The sequence below is a fragment of the Marmota marmota genome, unplaced genomic scaffold (assembly GCF_001458135.2).
Source record: "Marmota marmota marmota unplaced genomic scaffold, marMar, whole genome shotgun sequence".
In the NCBI taxonomy this organism is placed as follows: Eukaryota; Metazoa; Chordata; class Mammalia; order Rodentia; family Sciuridae; genus Marmota; species Marmota marmota.
In genome coordinates, this window is record NW_025999998.1 from 5,095,773 (window position 1) to 5,118,785 (window position 23,013).

At 32.7% G+C, this 23,013-nt stretch overlaps 1 protein-coding gene across 3 annotated transcripts in view; it reads left to right on the forward strand.

Annotated features, from left to right (window-relative positions):
* The window catches only part of Kiaa2026 (KIAA2026 ortholog), a 92,790-nt gene that overhangs the window by 11,633 nt on the left and 58,144 nt on the right, over positions 1 to 23,013 (forward strand). For 2 of the 3 annotated variants that reach the window (XM_048806803.1, XM_048806804.1), the window contains exon 2: positions 7,483 to 7,683. The exons of the other annotated variant lie outside the window; for it this stretch is intronic. In XM_048806803.1, coding sequence (XP_048662760.1) covers positions 7,483 to 7,683 — 201 coding nt within the window. The remainder of the gene's footprint in view (positions 1 to 7,482; positions 7,684 to 23,013) is intronic. 3 annotated transcript variants of the gene reach the window in all.

The window sequence follows — 23,013 nt, forward strand, 5'->3', positions numbered from 1 at the left end:
CCTCCCCCACTCCTCCTGCTCTTGAGGCCAATTGGCTGGGTCGTGTGGGCGGAGCCAAAAAAAGTCCCCCAATGAGCAGCTCCATGGTCTGAAAGGGCGGGGAAACAGCCCAATGAGCATCACCACAGAGGACCCAATCAGCTGGCAGCTAGAAGTTTGCTGGGGCCGCTGTGAGCCAATCATCAGCTGGTAGCTGGAAGTTTGCTGGCAGCTGGAAGTTTGCTGGGGCCCCTTTGGCTGTGGCTCTCAAAATCTATTGGTTATTTTTAAGACTTAAATTTTAGAGGGGGTTGAAGCTCAGTGATAGAGTGCTTGCCTAGCACATGTGAGGCACTAGGTTCAATCCTCAGCACCACTTACAAATAAATAACTAAATGTATTGTGTCCATCTATAACTAAAAATTTTTTTAAAAAAACTTATATTTTAGGGCTGGGATTGTGGCTCAGTGATAGAGCACTTGCCTTGCATGTGTGAGGCACTGGGTTTGATTCTCAGAAGCGCATATAAATAAATGAATAAAATAAGAGGTCTGTCAGAAACTAAAAATTTTTTTTAAAAAGACATTTTAAAAGTTTTATGGCAAGAATATTTAAATTATAGGGTAGCTGAAATTTTAATTTTTTTATCAACAGTCTAAATTCTTTTTCTATTGATAGTTAACATTTATGTATTTCTTTCAATATCCTATATACTCTGTTAAAAACAGTGTGGTTGAAAGCTCTTTGAAGATTTGGAAAACATAAAGTTATCAAAAAATTAAGATTGAAAAAAAATCACCCATCTCATCATATAGAGGTAATTGTTATAACAGCCTCTTTAGCCTATCTATATACATATATATTATTTATTCACACAAAATTCAATATAATTTTTTTGTTTTTGTACTGGGGAATTGAACCTGGGGGCACTTAATCACTAAACCACATCCCCAACCCTTTTATATTTTTTATTTAGAGACAGGGTCTCACTGAGTGGTTTAGTGCCTTGCTAAGTTGCTAAGGCTGGCTTTGAACTCGCACTCTTCCTGCCTCAGCTCAGGAGGGATTATACACATGTGCCACCATTGCCTGGATCAATATAATTTTTGATTTCACATATATGCTTTTTTATATCCCATTTATCACCTATAAAGATTTTATTTTACTTGTGTAAATGTTGTTATGCAGAAAATTATTTTATTTCAGCATTTTCTGTTCTACATTAACAGCCGTAGGACCCTATGGTGGTTTTTTTGTTTGTTTGAATGGTAGGGTCTTTTTCCTAAATATTTTTAGTTTTTGTCATTGTGGATTAGGTATATTTTGTTTTGTTTTGTTACCATTCCAATTCTATTTAAGAAGTAGGTTGAGATCATCAGTTATGCCATGATGAGTTTGTGAGACTTACAGTAAGACTTTACCTTAAAAATATTTTTGTTTTTTCACATCACACAACTAGTTTTCTAATGTTTTCATTACTTCACTGTGTTTTTTAACTGTACTTTTCAACAGTTAATTGGTTTATCAGTCTAGAGCAAGGATTAGAACTAGAACCCAGCAGAAAATTTGAAATTGTTTTATTATAATTTTAATAATTGTTAACATTTATTGTCACTGTGTAACTGTTTGCAGTGCTTTAGGCATATGAAATTAATCCTCAGAACACTAGATGATTGTTGATTTATATAACCTGTTTACAAATGAAGACACTGGGGTACAGAAAAATTAATTTGCCCAGACAAATTAATGGCAGATTTGAATCCATCCAGTTTGACTCCAGAGCCCAGGCATCTAAATCAGTGCTGTGCTGTTATGAGCAATAGCTGTTAAGGATTGAGAGAAAGAGGTCTTTTCTACTGTGAGAGAGCCTGGAGAAAAGGATCATAAGAAATTTCAGGGAATAAGGAACATTCAGATACCTTTAGTAATAAGATTGACAGTATTTGTAATATAATTAAAAATCATTATGTATATAAAATGTAACTATAAATCTAAAGGAAATGGTTGAAATGTAACTATTATATATATATGGATTTTGTTAGCAATCCAGTGATTAGTGTTTGTACTATTAATAGTTTATTAATTTTAAAAATAATGTGTATATCTGGTGGCAAAAAATAAACAGTTCAAGAAATAACTCAATGAAAAATAAAGGTCCTTCTCTCACCAATTCCAGGGGCTCCTGCTGTTAAGAGGCTACTATTTTTAATAGTTTCTGATATTCAGTTGGGTGTCTTATTAGTTACTTCACTTTTAACATGTTTAAAATGGAACTTTTGGTTTGGTTTATGTGTTGTTTTTTTTTCTTAATCTTTAGAAAGCCTTATCTTAGTAGATTTTACCTACTACCAGGTGTTTCTAGCCATAAAGCTAGTGTTTTTCACTGATTCTTCTTTTCACTTATTCCCCATATGAATATGTCAATTGTGAGCTTTCTGTCTCTAAAATATATTTTAAATTTTGTGTATTTCAGTGGTGAGAGCATGCACTTAGCATGCCTAGGGTCCTAGGTTCAATCCTCAGCACCAAAAGTAAATAATAATCATTCAATCAATCTTGTATATTTTTCTCTACTGTTACCACTCGAGTATAAGCCATTATCATCTGCTGAAATACTGCTGTAGTTTCCTAACTTATCCTGCTTCTCATTTTTCCTCCTACTCTATTTTCTGCTGATAAGCCAGAATGGAATGTTTAAAGTAGACATTAAAAGAAGTCAGTACTCATCTTAAAACTAAATGCTTCATTGACACTTAGGTTACAGTAAAAGGACTTTGACTTTCTTTTCTTCCTACATACCTGCTAAAATGTTTCTCATCTCAGGGTCTTTATTTTTATTTTTTTAATATATTTTTAGTTGTTGATGGACCTTTATTTTTTTCACTTATTTATATGGGTGCTGAGAATCGAACCCAGTGCCTCACACTTGCTGAGCAAGTGCTCTACCACTGAGCCACAACTCCAGCCTCTCAGGGCCTTTATACTTGATATTTTATCTAGAATATTCTGTTCCTAGTTTTTTGTTTGTTTTATGACCTGCTCCTCCTCCTGTTACTTCCTCAGAGTAACTTCCTAATTCTTGACTATCCTTCACAGAACTTACAGTATATAATTTAGAACTTGTATATTATGTCCATATTTGTTTACTTGCATTTTATATATCTTCTTTATTGTCATTAAGCTCAGTAAGAAGTCTTTCCAGTAAATGTTGATGCCAACACCTAGCCCACTACCATGCACTTAATATTTAATGAAGGAATAAATGAGATGAATGAATGGATCTGTCTAGCATTTGGGTCAAGAGAGAGGTTGAAGTCCAACTTTATTTTTTTTTTTAAATGTCCAGCCAAATGTAACATTACTTTTTTCCATTGTTTTGAAATACCATCTTTAGGATATGTTTTTGGTATATATGGATCTAGTTTCAAGTTTTCTCCATTGTGCTCTTGACTCATTTTCTGATGAGTTATTATTTTTAAGTATTTTTTTAGTTGTCAACGGGCCTTTCTTTTTATTTATTTATTTGTTTGTTTATTTATATGCAGTGCTAAGAATCGAACCCAGTGCCTCACACATGCTAGGCAAGTGCTCTATCACTGAGCCACAACCCAGCCCTATTGTCATTACTTTAAAATTTATTTTAACATCTGATATAGTGAGTCTTCTATTAAAATGTCTCCCCCAGGTTTTTTTTAATGTTTATTTTTCTATGAAATATGTAGCTTTTTAATAATGTAGTGGAATCAACATTGTTTCACCCATGTTTGATCACTTGGCATAAAAAATACATGAGAAAACATTAGAAATTATAGGTTTGTGGAATATAAGGATGATATTCTTCCTATTCATTAAATGAAAAGAGAAGTTGGTAACATTGCTTTCTTTCTATGGACACTATAACATCCACTTGTCACATCCTCCTAATTTCAGCTCTTGTCAGATTTCAGTATCACTGTTAGATCTATTATTTCAGGTAGACAGGGGCAAGACTCACCCTGTATTTCATGTTTGTGCCATTGTCTGAATCTGAAAGTGTCCTCAATTTACGATTTACTACTTTAGAGCCTCATCATTTTTTTGTCAGATATATAGGGGAGTTGGTCAGAAATAGGCAGCCAGGGTATCTATCTGCCTGTCTTCTTTGCAGACTCATCACAACTTTATCGTCTTGTGGGAAACATGAATATCTGGACAGTGAGAATGACTTAGGGAACTTCTGTTCTGCCTGCTCTGAATTTTTCTGTTGGCAAGGGATAGCTGTAGCAGTAATAATAATGTGGAAAAAAATAGCCCTAACTCAACTCAAAATGCTTACCAAACTTGTTAAAGTTAGTAAGGCACTTTTCAAATACCACTTCTATTTAAATAAAAACTTTATATTTACCTTTGTACTGTCCTTAAATTCAAAACAAAATCAGGAAATAAATATATTCTAAGCAATGTATTTGGTTTTGAAAAATAGCTCTAGTTGTCTTCATTTTTTTCTTTTGGACATTATTTGGTGCCATTTCAGAAATGAACAAAGGCTTTGAAATGTTTTTTAACTCCTAAGATTCTTTTCACTTAATCCCTTACTAAAGTTGCCATCTTGAATTTTACTAATGAACGCCTTCTTGCTCAATCCTTGGCTTTTACTTCATCCTTTCTCATTCTACCTGGAAAATTAAACGGTTTAGAGCACTTAGTATTTAAGCACTTAAGCTCTTCTCTTTTGGCCTCTGTTATTCCATTTATTAATTTCTGTTATTCTGTAACTCATCTTTTTTAACATTTTTTATGACTTTATTTTATTTATTTACTTTTTATGTGGTGCTAAGGATCGAACCCAGTGTCTCACCTGTGCTAGGCCAGTGAGCTCCAGCTCCAGCTCCCCTTTAATCTTTTTTAATCTCCTTCTTTTACTGTGTTCTTACTTGTAACCCTCAATAATTCCTAAATTTATACCTTTTATATCTTACATCCCTATACTTATTCCTGTTGAGATATTGTTTATTTTTTATGGCCTTCTTTATCACTAACACTCCCAAGTCAGTATTTTAAGTCCTTCCTTTTTTAACATTTGATGTAATAGTTACACAACTGTGACTACAAAATTCTATGGACAGAAATATGTAATAGTCACAGTTGTGTAACTATTACATCAGATGTTAAAAATGAAGTATTTCTAACCTAAATCTCTTCCCTAATTTTTCTAAATTTTTTTCTACTTTAAGGTTTTCATTAGAGGTGTCATCATTGTTTCAAGTTGAATGTTAGTCATCTTGGATGTTCATAGTTTTCATTCCATTTGTACAAACTGTCATATTCATTGCTGAGTTCCTGTTGCTCAGTAAATATATTAAATGAATTAATTAAAGTTGTATGAATGGGTATTTTTGTCTTTATTTAGTAGCTTCTCTCTTTCTGCTTACCTAAAACTGTTTTTTTCTGCCAAATCTAGCACAAGTTCTTGACAAGAGAATACAAGATAGTACAGAGAGGTTGAGTAAAATAAGAGTTTTAAAATATTCTTTGAAATTCATAACTGGAAGATTATTTGGGGAGAATAATTTCATTAGAGTAGGTATAGACAAATACCATATTATAGTAGATTGAGATGTGAATGAAAGTTGAAGTAGATCATCAGTTGAGATGTGACTCTTCAAGGGGAATACAACTTAGACATGCTTATATGCTAAAGGCACCTAGCAGTTAGAGAAAGAGAGGTTGAAGATGCAGAAGATATTTAATAAAATATAAATTCTGAAGACCTTTGAAGTGATTAGTTTTTGATCAAAATATTGGAGGCGCATTTTTCACTAAACAAAGTAAGGATGAGCCTGTATTTAGATAATTTTGGTTTTTGAGAAGCAGGAAGTTAATTGAGCTTACTTCAGAATGGAGCTCTTACTGTTATTTTTTCTGTGAAATAAATATTGGACAGAGTCAACTTCCAAGTGATGGTGGGTAATGCGGTGAAGTTTTTTTGAATAAGGATGACATTAGAAATTGCTGTTCTGGAGAACAAAAGAGGAAACTGCCCACCTTCAAAGAAGTCTTCTTAGTCGCAGTTGAGCCCAGTTGTGTGTATAGTTAGAAAACAGACTGCAAGGTATTTTCACTGTAGTGCTTAATAATGGAGTTAAAGGAGTAAAGAGGCTTTGGGCTGAGATGTAAGAGAAAGTCTAAGTACCTGAGATAGAAAAGATAATTGGCATGGGAGATGATTTAAGTTACTCATGTATTGAGTTTAAACTATTTAAATACATGAATAACTAAAAGAGGCTAAATTGTATTACAGCAAATGAGTCAAAGAACGAATCAGAGATCTAGATGAGGATAAAGAAGAATTTCAGAGGGAATAACAATTGGAAGAATAGAAGATCAAGATCTTGTAGAAGTTTAATAATTTGTGACAAATTCTTTTTTGTGGATATGAAAACATTTTGTTTATCAGGTAGTTATAAACTACCTGATGAGAATAGTGGTTTTCAAACTAACTTCATGAGCAGAAAAACAAATTTAATATGTATCCCCAGAGTACGCACATTCATTTATAAATCATGTAAATGTTATTTTATGCCATAAAGATTTATGTTTTAGTGGACCTTTAGACAGTTTATAGGAAAGCAGAGAAATATAAGGTCAACATTTAATTCATGTAAATTCCTATCCAATATGTTGATTGGTTACTTTTGAGTATTGACTTGATTTTGTTGTTGTGGAAACAATGTGTACAAAACCTTCAGAGGCTCTGGCATATCTTAGAAAAGTGGAAGAGCTTATGTTTTCCTGGAAGCTTTTTATAATTAACCCTCATATAATAGATACTAATTCAGAAATCAGTAGTTAGCCTAGCTTTTAAAACCTCCCAAGATTAATGTACTGTTTCTCTTTTCATTGTAAATGTTTTTAATCAGTTATTTTAAATTCATTAAGGGACTCATGAATAATTAAGCAAACTTCTAAGAAACTTTTTTATCATTATTCTTAAGCGTTAGATTAGTATCCCAGTGTATTAATAAAAACATAGAAGGAGACATGATGAGATTGAAGAGGAAATGTAGGTTCCTAGATTTTTAAACAATTTAGTTGAAAGTTTTCCAAATTTCAACCTACAATCATATATTGTAAAGCTGTATTTTTTTTATAATTTCCTCAAAGTGTTCATGTATCATTGTAAATTTTCTTTCCCAAAATGTTGTTATACTTTTTCTCATACCAATGTAGTATGAAATATATCTCAAACAATAAATTTTTCCATTAAAGAATTAATATAGTGCTTTAAGTATTAACTTTAATATTTCAGTTTTAATATTTTTTAAATATAGAGAAGGGACTGACAGACTAATTATATGATGTGATTAAAGAAAGTTAGAAATTATGTGGGGAGGATAAAAAATAGGTTTATCTAAATACTTTTAATGTAGGTAGAAAACAAGATTCTTCTTAAGATGCTGTTAAAGTGAGTTTATTGCTTATCCCAAAGATTTGACCTTATAAATTGACTTATTCTTCTCCAAGGCACTTGAGAGAAAAGACAACGATAGCAGTTACATCTAGAGGCTATTATGGATTGGAGGATGAAAAGGGAACTGCATGCACTTCAACAAGGCGTCGGTCAACACCTCGAAGTTTGGCAGGCTTGACAAGTGGAGTTTTTGAATCTATAATGGTTCAAGTTTTGAGACAGGAAGAACAGCTGAGAGCAAAAGAAGAAAAAAGGTAAATGTTAAAAAAAAAAAAAAGAGTTACATGATGTTCAGATTTCCAGGCATTACTTTTCAAAGAGTAGGTTGCATAACTTTTCTGTACCCATATCCAATTCCTGGGTCCTTTTATATAGTACTCCAAAATGCAATATCACCAGAGTATAAATTCATAATGAAATAGCACAGTGAAATTTTTTTAAAAATATATAAAACAAATTACCTTGAAGCTTATAAAAAATAATTTCTATAAAAGATTTCATAATACTTTCTAGATTTCTCTTACTACCTCAAAGGAATTTTAGATTAGATGAATTTTATGTAGATTTATAGTTTTAGAATAGAATCACAGACCTTTAAAATTAGGAGAAACTTCAGAAATTATGTAGTTCAAGAATAACATGTAAATTGACCTCTACCAGTTCTTCCATTGATATACATTTCCTGATTAACTGAGCTTATTTTGGATTTATCAGGAAAATGTGTTATGCTCAATTAGTGGTACCTTCTAGGTACTGGGAGCATAGAGTGATGGCACTTATATTACATTTTATTTACAACAAAAGGAAATTAGGGCCTAGAGAGGTAAGTGAAACTCAAGTTAACTGTATTAGGAGTGATTGCTGATGGAATAGGGACTTGCTAATGCTAGTCAAAAGGCAATTTATAATATATTGCTACTTTTTTTTTTTTCTTTTGGTGGAGCTTGGGATTGAAACCAGGGCCTCATGCATGCCAGGCAACTCTTATCACTGAGCCACATCCCCAGCCCCATTAGAAATGTTGCTTTTCTTAATAAATGTAATTTGCTTTGATATTTGTAGGATTAAAACTCATCCTTGAAACTTTCTGTTCATGCTTTTATAGCAGTTATTAATTTTGGAACCCTCTGTGAAATACCTTTTTTCCTGTGTAGAGCCCCATAGAACTTTCCTGTTGTAGGACAGGAGAGAGCAACTGGAAAGGGATAAAAATCTAACAGTAGTATATGATAGATTGACTGGGTAGAATTAGGGAAAAAAAGAAGGCTTATAAGAAGTCTGTAGTAATCTTGACCTTCACTACTAGTTATTGGAAACAGGGAGAAGTCAGGTTGTTCTGGGAACAGTTAACAGGATTTGGGTACCTTCCTTGATGTAGGGAGAACAAAGGAAGAGACAAAAAAATGACTCTAAAAGTATTAATAATAATAATAGCAACAAGAAGATAAAATAATGGTTAGCATTTATTAAGCATGACTACTGGGCCAAATTAGCTCTAAACACTTACATGTATTCAACATTTATCCTGAGTCACACAGAGATAAGTAACTTGCCCAAGGTCAGGCAGTTTTTGAATGGTGAATTTAAGATTGGAACCCTCTATTCTAGCTCTAGATCTTGCGCTCCTAAGCAGCTTTCCTTAAGATTTGTTTTAAAAAAAAAAAAGAAGGATGGGGTAAAGGGGTGGAAGACAGCAAAGAAAATGAAAAATCTTGAAAATGTGAGTCCAGTGTAGAAAAAGAACAGTGAACATATTTTGAATAAGTGTTTTGAAGTGATTATGGAAATATTTAAGCATCCTAGTAGGAATGGCTAGTAGGAAACAAGAAATTTAACTAAGTCTTCTTCCTTTCTCCAGTCTTTAATATATTTATATGTGCTTGACACCAAATAAGCATGGGAGAATAAACCATGGGAGAAAAGTTGTTCATTAATGTCTTAACAACTATGATAATTTAGTGGATTAATATGAATTGAGCTATCTTTTCAGGTATAGGGTTAATGTCTTTATTTTTAATTGTAGAATATTTTAAACATAAAGCAAAGAGTAAATAAGATTACAGTGAAACTCTATGGACCCACAACCCAACAGTTTTAAAAGAAATTAAGCACAGGTATAAGCAAAGCTCCCTATACTTTTCTTATGCCCTAGAAGAAACCACTATCCTGAATTTTTATTATTCCTGTGCATTTTATTATTGAATTGTAAAAATTCTTTATATCTGGATACAAGTCTTTTGCCAGATGTATATGTCTTATAAATATTTTCTCCTGTCCATGACCTGCCTGCCTTCTTATTTTCAGTGTTTTTCTAGAGCAAAAAGTTTTTAGTTTTGAATTTAATTTATCTCTTTGAAAATGCAACAACCAACCATTGAACTTTATAGGATTTTTGTTGTTTAAATATGTTGGCAAAGACTAGGGTTGTAGCTCAGTGGTAGAGCGTGTGCCTAGCATGTGTGAGACACTGTGTTCAATTCTCAGCACTTCACGTAAATAAATAAATAAAGTAAAGGTTCTTTGACAACTAAAAAATAAATAATTATGCTGCTGAAAGTATATTTAGGATATTAAAATTTGGTGAAAGACAGATTTATAAATTTTTTCACAGACATATGCTTAATGCCTTATTAGTTGGTGTAATTTTCTTCTTATAAATCACATTTGGGGGAATATAAAATATATACTGAAAACAGAGTGCTGAAAAATATGGGAAAAAGCTGAGACCCAGAATGATAATCTGATTGTCCTTGTTTGTTATTGTTGTGAACTTAAGTCTTGGGAATGATATTTTCTAATATCAATGTTTTTTCTATATTTGTACTGTCTTTAACCTAGTGGAAAAAACAGATATTTACCATTTGTGAGGTTTTTCTGTGTGTGTATGTGATTTTTATAAGAAATTTTAGCTTACCCAGGCAGACATGTAATCCCAGTGATACAGTAGGCTGAGGCAGGAGGATACCAAGTTCAAAGCCAATAGCAAGGCCCTAAGCAACCTAGTGAGACCCTGTCTCAAAATAAAAACACAAAAGGCTGGGGATGTGGCTCAGTGGTTAAGCATCACTGTGTTCTGGTACTCCCGCCCCCCAAAAATTAAATTTTAGCTTACCTAAAATTATAAAAATCCTTTTTTTGTGGGGACTGTTACCAGGGATTGAACCCTGTTACCAGGGTTCATTTAACCACTGAACCAGACCCCCAACCCTTTTTAATATTTTGTTTAGAGACAGTGTCTCCTTGAGTTGCTTAGGACCTTACTAATTTTCTGAGGCTGGTTTTGAACTTGTGATTTTCCTGTATCAGCCTGCAGAGCCGGTGGGATTACAGGCATGTGCCACCATACCCAGCTATAAAAATCATTTTTAACCAGACATTTCTAAGTTTTGTTTTTTATGGTTATGTCTTTATCTGTTTGAAGTTAATTTTTGTGTGCAAAATTCAGTTCATCAGTTTTTAAAATATTTTGTGCTTTTTGTGACCTACATAGGATTTTTTGGTTAACCAAGGTTATGAAAATTTTCCCCCACCATAAATTTCTAAATTTCAGTTTTTATGGTTCTATCTATTATCTATTTGAAATTAATTTGTGTATGATGTGTAAGGTTAGGATAAAGTTTATTTTTTCCCCCCAGAGATATCCAGTATCATTTATTTGGGGGGAGGGGGGACTCACTACTGATTTACCTTTGCATTTTTGTTGAAAATCAATTAGACATATATATATGAATCTTTCTATAGGTCTTTCTTTATGTTAATAATATTTTTATATGATTACTGTAGCCTTATAATAAGCTTTGAAATTAATGATATGAGTCTTCATTTTTTTGCCCCAAATTTGGTCATATTAAGATCTTCACATTTCCACGTACTTTTAGAATCATATTGTGAATTTACACAGGAAAAAGAAATAAGCCTGAGGGACTTTCAATTAGAATATATGGATACTTGTTAATTTCTAGGTAATTGTTTACTTTCCCTCAGCAGTATTTTATAGTTTTCAGTGAAATGGTTTTTGCATATTTTGTTAACTTTTCCCTTATATTTTTCATGTTTTTGATGCAATTGTAAATCACTTTAAAATTTAATTTGCAATTATTTATTGGTAATATATACAGAAATACAATTTTTAGTGTCGTGACCATTTGTTTTTTCTCTCAATTCTGTCAGATTTTGCTTCATGTAATTTGAAATTCTATTAGATACAGACATACTTGTGATTTTGTATTTTTGTTTAATGGATTAAGTGTTTTGGACCTTTTTACTTAAATATTTCATTTTATATCCATTATTGGCTTATTAATGATAGGTCAGTTTTGAATTTCTTAAGAAATTTGAGGTATTACAGGATATGCTTTAATGTATTACAAACATCTGCTTCAAATAACGATTGAACACTTTACAGTATGCTTTTATTTACCATTTCCCATCCACCATGCTGCTGTTGTCATACATTTTCTTTGTATATGTGTTACAAACCTCCAGTACAGTTACTGTGTATGCTCTTTAACAGTTGGTTATTTTTTTTAAGAAATTTAAGAATGAAGAGAAAAAGCATTTTATATGTATTCATACATTTACCTTTTCCAATAGTCTGCCTTCTTTTGTATTGATCCCTGATACCATTTTGTGTCATTTTTCTGCTGCCTAAAGAATTTCTGTAATCCCAGGTAATTCCAGTGGTTTGGGAGGCTGAAGCAGGAAGATCAAAAGTGCAAAGCCAATCTTAGCAACTTAGTAAGGCCCTAAGCAACTCAGTGAGACCTTGTCTCTAAATAAAATATTAAAAGGGCTGGGGATATGGCTCAGTAGTTAAGTGCCCCTGGGTTCCAAAAAGAAAAAAAGAATTTTCTTTTAATATTTCCTGTGATATGGTTCTACCAAAAATGAATTCTAGATTTAGAGAATTTTTTTCCTTGTCTAAAAGTTTTTATTATGGCTTATGTTTTGAAGGATTGAAAACACACATACAGGTACACTCACATATATTTATGACTCTATATTGACAAATTGTTTTCTGCATTTGAAACATGACATATTTTAACATGCAGTGTTTTAGAAAAGTCTGCTGATGCTTCTTATCTTTGTTCCTCTATATTTAATGTAGATCTTGTTTCTCTAGGTGCTTTTAAGACTTTCTCTTTATTACTATTTTTTAGCTATTTATGCTGTGCACTTGGTATGGGATTATGTGTGTACATGTATCTTGCTTGAAATTCAGTTTATTTCTCTGACCCATAGGTTTTTTAGTTTTCCTCTTTGAGTTAAATTTCAATATTAATGATCTTTTGCAGTGTTCATTCCAGTGATTTTTAAATTTCATATACATTTTTCATCTCTAGAAGTTATATTTAATTTTATATATGTATATGTATGTGTGTGTATCTTCATTTCTTTCATCATATGTTCATTTTATTTAATGTTCTTTTCTATTAACTCCATCATCTTTGTCGTTTCTAGGTCTTTCAACTGACTGACATTTCTTCTGGTCTTAATTATATTTTTATGTTTCATGGCATGTCCAATAATTTTTATTAGAAATTAGACATTGTGAATGTTTCTTTGTTCAGTATCTGGGTTTTTTTTTTTTAACTCCGTTTATAGAGGGTGGGCTTTTTGCTTTCAGGCAGTTAAGTTTCTTGCAGATTGGTTTGATAATCCTTTGAAGTCCAGGTTTTAAGCTGTTCCAGAGTGAGTCTAGAATATAGCTTTTACTCTAGTTCATCCTTACTATGGCATGATTCTTCTGAGATCTCCACTAAGTTTCCTAAGTGATGATTGGTCATTTTTGCCAAACTTTGTAGGGTTTTATTCTATTCGTAGGCTACTACTCAGCAGAGTCTCAAGAGGACCCTTATATAGATTTATGAAGCTCTTTTTCTGTATGTCTTTCTTCTTTTTGGAATTATCTTACAACTTCTAGGTGCTTCATCCTTCCTGAATGCTAATCTCCATCCCTGGAACTCAACTCCACTGGACTCTATTCTTTTCCATGAACTCATAGTCTGAAAAATACCTTTAGTCAGAAAACTGGACTATTGTAGTGGCTGCCTCATTTATTTTACTTATCTTAATGATCATAGTTCTGCTCTATTTGTTTCAATGTCTGAAAACATTTGGTTTATATATTTTGTTCAGTTTGTGGTTGTTTACAGTTGAAGGGTAAGTATGATCCAGTTATTTCATCATGGTCATTTCCATGCATGAAAATGATCATTTCCATGCATTTCTTATGTTTTGACTACATATGTATATTCACAGATAACATAAACATTGCTTGCATGTCTTTAATTTTTGTATAAATGGCAACTGTGTTTTCATTCAACATTTATGTATGTGAGCTTTATCCATATTAAACTATTTCATTTATTGCCAGTGCTGTTATAATAGTATTACATTATGTGACTGTATCACTGTGTATCCATTTACCAGATGAGATGGACACTTTGGATTATTTCTTGTATTTTGTTATTATAGAATGCTACAATGTGTATCACTTAAGAATGGATATAGAGATAGCTACACAATATGTCTGTTCGTGTATATGTGTGTCATACTGGTAATCATATGGTTATGACAACTTCTTTAATGTTTTATGGTATGTTGCCAAAATAATGTGATCTTAGAGTTGTGAGGAAGTTGTATTGATAATGTAGTTATCATCATATGTGTTTTGTATAAAATGTTCAATAAATTATAGCATTAAAATGTCTTATAATGCATCCTTGACTTGAAGAGTAAATATAGCTACTCTTTTTCTCGAAAAATATGAATCGTTGAACTTTTTAACTCCAGTTACTCATAGGCACCATTGTTGTCTAGTTCCATCTGATTCTTAACTGCCTAAATGTTGCCACATTTCATTTTTTTGTCCTAGGGTCTCCTTTCCCCATGGAGACATGTCTTTTGCCCAAATTTCTCCTTTAAGTAAGTTTCTAACCTAGTTGCCTATCTTCTCTGGATGGGCTATCAGTGTCACAACAGTATCTCACATCTGTCAGAAAACATGTATTCAATTTAGAATAATTCAAGGTTTATTTTTAAAGGAGTTGAAATATAGTAGAACATTAAGTGGTAAGGCTAACCAAGATAAACAGAGGGAATAGTTACTGCTACCCAGGAGAGAGAAACAAAAAGACTTGTTTTGAGAGGATACCTTCTATTGAAGGACACAGCCCAAGGCAGCCTCACAGAGAGGAAACCCAGGGAATAAATATTTCACCTTACTTTTCTGCCTGACTCTGATTATCTGCCAGGGCTTTCCATTGACTGAACTCAAGGAAAACCAGAGGATGAGGTTGCCTATTGAGACAGAAAAATTTATACAGTGAAGGGGATGGAGAGAGATCTGGAGGCAAACAAAAGATATGTAGTACAGATATGTTCTTCAAATTTATCATATCTAAAATTAACTGTGAATATACCAGGTTTTCCTCTAAGACTTACTGCAGTGCTTCCTGTCTTGGTCAGTAGCACCACCATCCGTTGAATTGTGCAAGTTAGAAAACTGGTATTCATTCTTGACATATTCCTCTCCCTCATATGCTTATCAAATCTACCCTCAACTCTGGACAGTTTTATTTCTTTCATCTCTTGAATATGCATGATTCTCTTTGTCTTCTCTGTTTTCATCTATTTCCTTCCTCTCTCACTTAGATGTCTGTGATCTTCACTTAATTGGTTTAACAGTGTTCATGCTTGCCTCATTCCAGTCTTATTTTCCACATTAAAACTAGAGTAAACTTTTTGAAATGCAAATGTGATCTTCCACTCATCTATTAATGTAGCATCTCCTTAAAACAAAGTAAACCATACAAAAACTTTAATGCCTTAATTTAGTTTATAAGATCTTACTTTCATATTTTGATCTCTCCCTATCTCTCTAATCTTGCCTTATGTTATTCTGTCCTTCATTCTTGCCATAGTAGTCTTCTTTCCCTCTCTTCAGTGCCAAGAAAGTATTCTAGATTTTATATGCATCCAAATTTGGAGTTCACATAAAAGTGCATATAAAATATAAAAGTGCATATAAAATAGAAAACTGTCGTTTTCTTTTAACCAGTATGTTCTAATTTTTCTAAAATGAGCATGCTTTTCTTCTGTAATTGAAAATGTAATCTTAAAAATCTTAAAACTTGTATATTAAAATTTGTATATGCAATTTAGTAAATGTCTTTTGAGCTTATCCCAAGATTTCTCTTTGACCTCAGAAGAATCTGACATCTAGGCAGTAACTTGTGGTCTGATATATGGGAATGCTAGACAAAGCCTCCCTGCATCTATATAATTACCCTGTATTTTGTTGTGGCACCTAAAATTCTATTAACCTATCAATTCTAGCAATCTCCAGTCAGAGACTAGCTGAGAATGTAGATGTACATTTGGATCTGAAAAGAAATTTTGAAATCATATTGGAAAACTGGGAGAGTGCCAAAGATCTTAAAATTACTACAGTTGTGCTTTAGACTTAGCTTTTTTTATTATTATTATTAAAATCTTTGGCATAAGAAGTGAGAGGATAAGTTTTCCTTTTGTTAAATAGGTTAAAACCCCTTAAAAATTTAAGATCAAGATAGCAAGCTGATTGATTCATTCTGTTGTCATATATAACAAATTAAAATTTTTAAAAAACAAGCATGTAGAATAAATTAGAGCTAGAAATTTTTTTAAATGAAAAAAAGCAAGCTGAGTAATTTTCTTATAGATTTTAAGATTTTAATATAGCACTTTAATTTCCTTATGGTCTATTGACAATTCTATTTATTTATTTATCTTTATTTTTATCTCAGATAATTCTTTAATTCCCCCACTGATATTTTACAAGTGGAAGGAACTCCATAAATATCAGGGCATCTATTAATTTTTAGCTGATTATCTGAGCATGCACTAACCCAAAAGTAAATTATTTTAAAAAATCTTTGAAGTTCCACAGTTTAGTCTAATGGATAAATTTATAGAAACGTGTGATCATCAAAATTGAGCCAAGAGAATATAGAAAACTTAAACACCAATAGCAAGCAGTGAGACCAAAGAAGTAATAAAAAAGCCTTCCAACAACAACAACAACAAAAAAAAGCCCAGGACCAAATGGATTCCCAGCTGAATTCTACCAGACCTTTAAAGAAGAACTAATGCCAATGCGTCTCAAATTATTCCATGAAGTCGAAAGGTGTAGAACACTTCCAGATTAATTCTGTGAAGCCTGATACCAAAATCAGATATAGACACTGCAAGAAAAGAAAATAGACCAATGAACACAGATTTTAAAATCCTTACTAAAATATTAGCAAACCATATTCAATAACACATTAAGATTATACCTCATGATAGAGTTGATTTCATTCCAAGGATGCACAGGTGGTTCAACATATGCAAATCAATATATGTAGTTCACCACACAAACAGAATCACTGGAAAAATCACACAGTCATCTCAACAAGTACATAAAAAGCTTTTAACAATATTCAGCACCCATTCATGATAGAAACACTGAAGAAACTAATGATAGAAGGAGCTTACCTCAGTGTCATAACAGCTATATGCAACAAACTGAAAACAAACTCAATGGGGAAAAATTGACTACATTTCCTCTCACATTAAGAATAAAACAAGGATATCCACTTTTACCACATTTACTGAATATAATGCTTGAAATTTACCAGAGCAAGAAAAGGAAATAACAGTGATACAAATAGGAAAAGAAGTTAAATTATTGTTGGCAGATAATGATTCTATACTTAGAAGATACAAAACTCTCCACCAAAAGACTTCTAGAACTAATAAACAAATTCAGCAAAGTAGCAGGATACAAAAATCAACATTCAAAAATCAGTGGCTTTCCTATACAACAGTAATTGATCCACTGAAAAAGACATTTAGGAGAAAAAAACATTCATATACCTCAAGCAAAAATAGGAATAAAATTAACCAAGGAGGTGAAAGCCCTCTACAATGAAAATTACAGAACACTGAAGAAAGAAAACAAAGACAGAAAATGGAAAAACTTCCCATGCTCTTGGGTAGGCAGTATTAGTATTGTCAAAATGGTCATATGACCAAATGCGTTATGAAGATTCAGAACAATCTCCATCAAAATAACCAATATCATTCTTCACAAAACTAGAAAAAACAGTCCATAAATTTATATGGAAGAATAGTTCTAAGTAGTTCTAAGAGTAAGTCACCAATGCAGGAATCATCACAATACTTGATTTTAAATTATCCTATAGAGCTTCAGTAACAAAAACATAGTACTAGCCTAAAAACAGACACATAGACCGATGGAATAGAAAAGAAGATAGACAACAAAGATACAGTCATTTGATCCTTGATAAAAGCTCCAAAGTCCTACGCTGGAGAAAAGACAGTCTTTTTAACAGAGAAGTGCCAGAAATATTGGTTATACATTTGTAGAAGAATGAAACTAAATCATTCTCTTACCCCCTGCACAGAAGACAGCTTAAAATGGATCAAAGACCTAGGAATTAGTCCAGAAACTTGCAACTCTTAGAAGAAAACATAAGGTCAACACTCCAACATATATATGTTCAGGCAATGACTTCCTTAGTAGGATTTCTAAAACTGAGAAAATAATACCAAGAATTAACAAATGGTATGGCATCAAGTTAAAAAGCTTATGCACAGAAAGGAAACAAAAGCATGAAGAGAGAATCTAGACAATAAGAGAAAGTCCTTGCCAGCTACTTTTCCAACAGATGATTCATATCAAGAATATATAAAGAACTCAAAAACCTCCATCAAAAGCAACAAAAACAAATAACAATAAATGAGCTAAACAGACACCTCTCAAATATGTGAAAAAGTCTTCAACATCTTTAGCAACCAAGGAAATGCAAATCAAAACTACGCAGATTTCATGTCATTCAGAATGGGAGTCATCAAAAATACAAATAATAAATGTTGGCAAGAATATGGGGGCCAAAACACATACAAACTGTGGTGGGACTGTAAATTAGTACAACCTGTATGGAAATATGTATATCTACAATGGAGTTTTACCCAGCCTTAAAGAAGAACAAAATTATGTCCCCTGCAGGAAAATAGATGGAACTTTAGAGTATTGTGTTAAGCAGAATAAGCCAGAATGAGAAAGTCAGGGGTTGTATGTTTTCTCCCATATGTGGAAGCTAGGGAGAAAAAAGGAGGGGAGTTTTCTCATGAAAATAGTTGGGTGATCAGTAGAGTAGAGGAAAGGGACCATAGGGAAGGAGGAGGGGAAGGAAAGAAGAGGTAATAAGGAATTTTTAACTAGAAACTTCTTGACCAAATTTTAGGTGTGTATGACTATGTCACAGCAAAGCCCACTATTGCACAAATTGTAATGAACCAATAAAAAAAATCTTAAAATATTGGATATATTCACTATTAATTTTTATAAAATTGGATAATCAGAAATTTTGTGTATTTTTTAATACTCTGTTTTACATGTTTGTATGAACTTACTGATACTTTATTCATTTGGAAATCACTGGTGTTAAGACAATAAGTGACATATATTTTTGGAAAATAAAAGCTAGCTATAATTAAGTGATTTATTTCCAGAACCTGTATAACACAATAATAACAGTGACTTAATGAAATAGACATTTGTGTTTTGTGCCCGCTCAGCACTTTGGATAGCTTTCATACCTTTTGGTAATTTCGCTTATTACAAATCCTGACACCACAAAAGAAATGCCAAACCTTTATATTTTCATACCCACTCACAGCTAAAGTAGAAGCACATAACCAGACAAATGCTTCTTACTTGGAAGTACATAGAAGCAATCAGGTGGCAGTAATGGGCAAGAGAGTTTGTCTTTTGATGAAGATGAAGGTAGAAGAAGCTTGTGGTTGTCCTAGGTTCTTAGTATCAGAGGTACTAAATAGTATTGGCCGTCTAATTTTTTCTGGAGAAGTTCCTGAGTATGATTGAGACTTTTTTGTCTTCACGTCTTGTAAATTTGTTTCTCTAACCCTCAACAGAGCTTCTATAAGTTCCTTAATAATCTTTAAATTCCTTTTCTGTTTTAACTAGAAACCTCTTCTTGACAAACTTGATATGAATGGTTGATTTGCCTAAAATATAACAGTACGTATAACGCATTTTAGAAAACATAAATGTCTTACTTTCATTTTTTATGCCACCAATTTGCTTGCATTGTATTGTTTCCTCAATTAATGGATTATTGTGGATTATATTTTTCTAGATTATACTCTCTTATGTGGTCCATATTTTTTCACTTCTTTGTATCCTCACACATGGTAAATGGTCAATAAAAGTTTATAAAACTGATAGAAGACTTTAAAACAATTTTTCCCCCAAAGCTGTTCACCCATTAGCAGTGTGCCTGCCAAGTTATGTGTGACCAAAATAACCTTAATCACACTTTCTCTTATTATTTTATATAGTAATGGGTAAATGCTCTCCAAGCAGGAGCACCAGGATGGTGCTTCTCATTTTTTGAGAGCTTATTTCCTCTATATATTGTGTACTAGACAAATGAATCTTAATTTTATAATAATCTAGTCTCTAGATACTAAAGAGGCTGCAATGTATAACAAAAGTAGGCTAGTAAACTAACACTTCTTTTTTACACTTTGTGTTAAAATTCATTGGAAGTCTGTCTTCTAAAAAGGACTTTTGGAAGTGAAATTATTACATCACTATGCTGTTGAGGATCAGGAGAGATTCCATATTCCTATTTCCAAAGGGCTGTTCTGCCTTGCTGGTCTATACCAGTCATATACTTTCTTTTTCCTTCTCACACCTCTTTACTACCTGTAATCTAAGGCTAGATTCCATCTTTCTTCCTTGAAAGGTACAGTTTATGAGACAAAGCAGTGTGAGTAGCAGACCTTACATAACTTTAGACAGTGCACATAGATGCCAGCATCACAATTCAACTGTGTCATGGTTCTTCCAGGCACCTAACAGAATGTGTATTTATATCATTGACTAATAGTCTTCATTTTCCAAGAATAAGCCAGTTGGTACTAAACCTTGGCCTACAGGCAAACTCTGTGTATTTCTAGCTCTTACACTGATCTTCTATGAAAGTCTGTGAGTTTATTTTCTCACTCTTTTTTATGTTCTTACTGTATCTATCACATGATTAGTTTCTGAAATTACCAGGTCACTAATCTGTAATGCTTAAAGGTTGCTTATCACACTGCTTTAGGCAAAAACAAGTCCATTAAAGATTTCTTTTGCTCCAACTTGCCCTGACTTTTTCTTCCCCAATAATTACTTTTTCACTTTTGCAGAAAGATATAATACTCTTCTCTATCAGAACATCAGAGTACTTCATTGATATCAATCATTGTGCATTGCCTTTAGGAGCTTAAGATGATTTTTTTATTGTCCTTTTCCTTATTTACTGTTGACTCTTTGTATCTTTTCTAGTATTTGGTATTCCTTAATAGGTTGAGCATCCCTGATTCAAAAATCAAAATGCTCTGACATGATACCACTAAAGGAAAATTCCACATCTGGTGGAATTTGCTGAGGCAGGAGGATGGGAAAGCTCAAGGTCAGCCTGGTCAACTTAGTGAGACCCTGTCTCAAAATAAAAATGAAAAGGGATGGTGATGTATGTCAGTAGTAGAGTTTGTCTGGCACGTATGAGGCCCTGGGTTTAAAGAAAAAAAATTACATTTAATCTATGTGTATAAGGTATACATGAAACATAAATGAATTTCATGTTTAGAGTTGGATTGCATCCCTAAGATCTCTCTCAGGTATGCAAATGTTCCAGAATCAAAAATACTTCGTGTCTCAAGCATTTCTGATGTGGACACTTGACTTGTACCAATGAAATTTCTACGATTCGCTATAAAGAGCAGAGAGAAACTCAGTTTCATGGGAAGATGTACATTATCTGTAGTTCTAACATAAACTAAGAACTTGAAATCACTTGACTAATATTCTTTCATTTTTTAAAAAAACATTTATTTTTTAGGTGTAGATGGACACAACACAATGCCTTTATTTTTATGTGGTGTTGAGGATCGAACCCGGATCCCGCCCATGCTAGGGGAGCGCTCTACTGCTGAGCCACAATGCAAACCCCAATTCTTCAATTTTTGAAAAAATTGATTTAAAGATTTTTAATTTTACAGGCTGTTAAAACTCATACAATGCTGTTAAGGCTTCTGATAAAAGAGAGCAGTCTCATTCCAACTCAACTTCAAGCCCCTGATTCAGAATCATCTACCTTAACTCTTATCTGTTTCTTCTAGTAATTATTTCCACACTTCTAAATCACTGCTTATGTTGCTATTTCTTGATTTATTCCTTTTTTTTTTTTTCAGTCCGGCATTGTCTGTTGATATCCATCCATGGAAAATGAAGATTTAGTTCTTTTAAAAGCTATTTCCACTGATACAAAAGTTGTGTGCTCTCTGTTATTAACTTTGATATCTTTTGCCTCATTCATCTTATACGTTTTTGTTGATTAATCAATAATTCAGATCTCATTTTTACTCCCAAAGTAGACATTACCACTATTTTTGTTAATGTAATGTTAGGTTCCCAGTCCTTCTTGTATCTTTCTGTGATCATTTTTCTTCCCCAAGTATATCCTGTAGAAGTATTTTCTCTTGTTTTAGTTTGAATAGTTTTTGCTGTTATCTTCAAGTTCACTAATCTTTTATCTTCCGTATCTAATCTACCATTAATCTCATTCCACTTTTTTATGTATTTTTATGTGTAAATATGTGGTGCTGAGGATCTTACCCAGTGTTTCACATGTGCTAGGAAAGTGTTCTACCACTGAGCTACAACCCCAGCCCATTATTCCTTTTTTTTTTAAATCTCAGACACTACAGTTTTTACCTCTAAAAGTTCAATTTGGGTGTTTTTCTAAATATCTTCTAAGTGAACTTTTTGGCCATACAAAATACTACTTTAATCAAACAAATTAATGAGCAAACAAATTAATATTACTTTAATTTATTTGCTAATTCTGACATCTGGGTCAGTTCTGACTGTTTTTTCTCATTGAGAGTCATGTATTGCTGCTTTCTTATATGCCTAATAGTCTTGATTTAGATAATCAAATATTATAAATTTTAACCTTTCTGAGTGCTGGATATTTTGGAAGTCCTGTAAGTCTTCATGGATTTTTCTCTGGAATGCAGTTGTTACTTGGAAACAGTTTAATAATTTTGGGTCTTTTATAATTTGTTACTTGTGTTCAGAGCAATTCTTTTTATTTTTTAATATTTATTTTTTAGTTGTAGTTGGACACAATACCTTTATTTTATTTATTTATATGTGGTGCCCTTGAACCCAGGGCCTCGCATGTGCTAGGCAAGCGCTCTACCACTGAGCCACAATCCCAGCCCCACAGCAATTCTTAGTCTAAATCTAATTATTCTCTACTAACTAGGCATGGCCCTCCTGAATATTCTACCCAACCTCTTTGACTTGTGAGTCTAGTTTTCTGGTATGGCTTGTGGAAACAGGCACTATGTTCACCTTGCTTTGGATATATATTCATTCATTCATATTCATTCATATTCTCTCTCTCTCTCTCTCTCTCTCTCTCTCTCTCTCTCTCTCTCTCTCTCTCTCTCTTTAC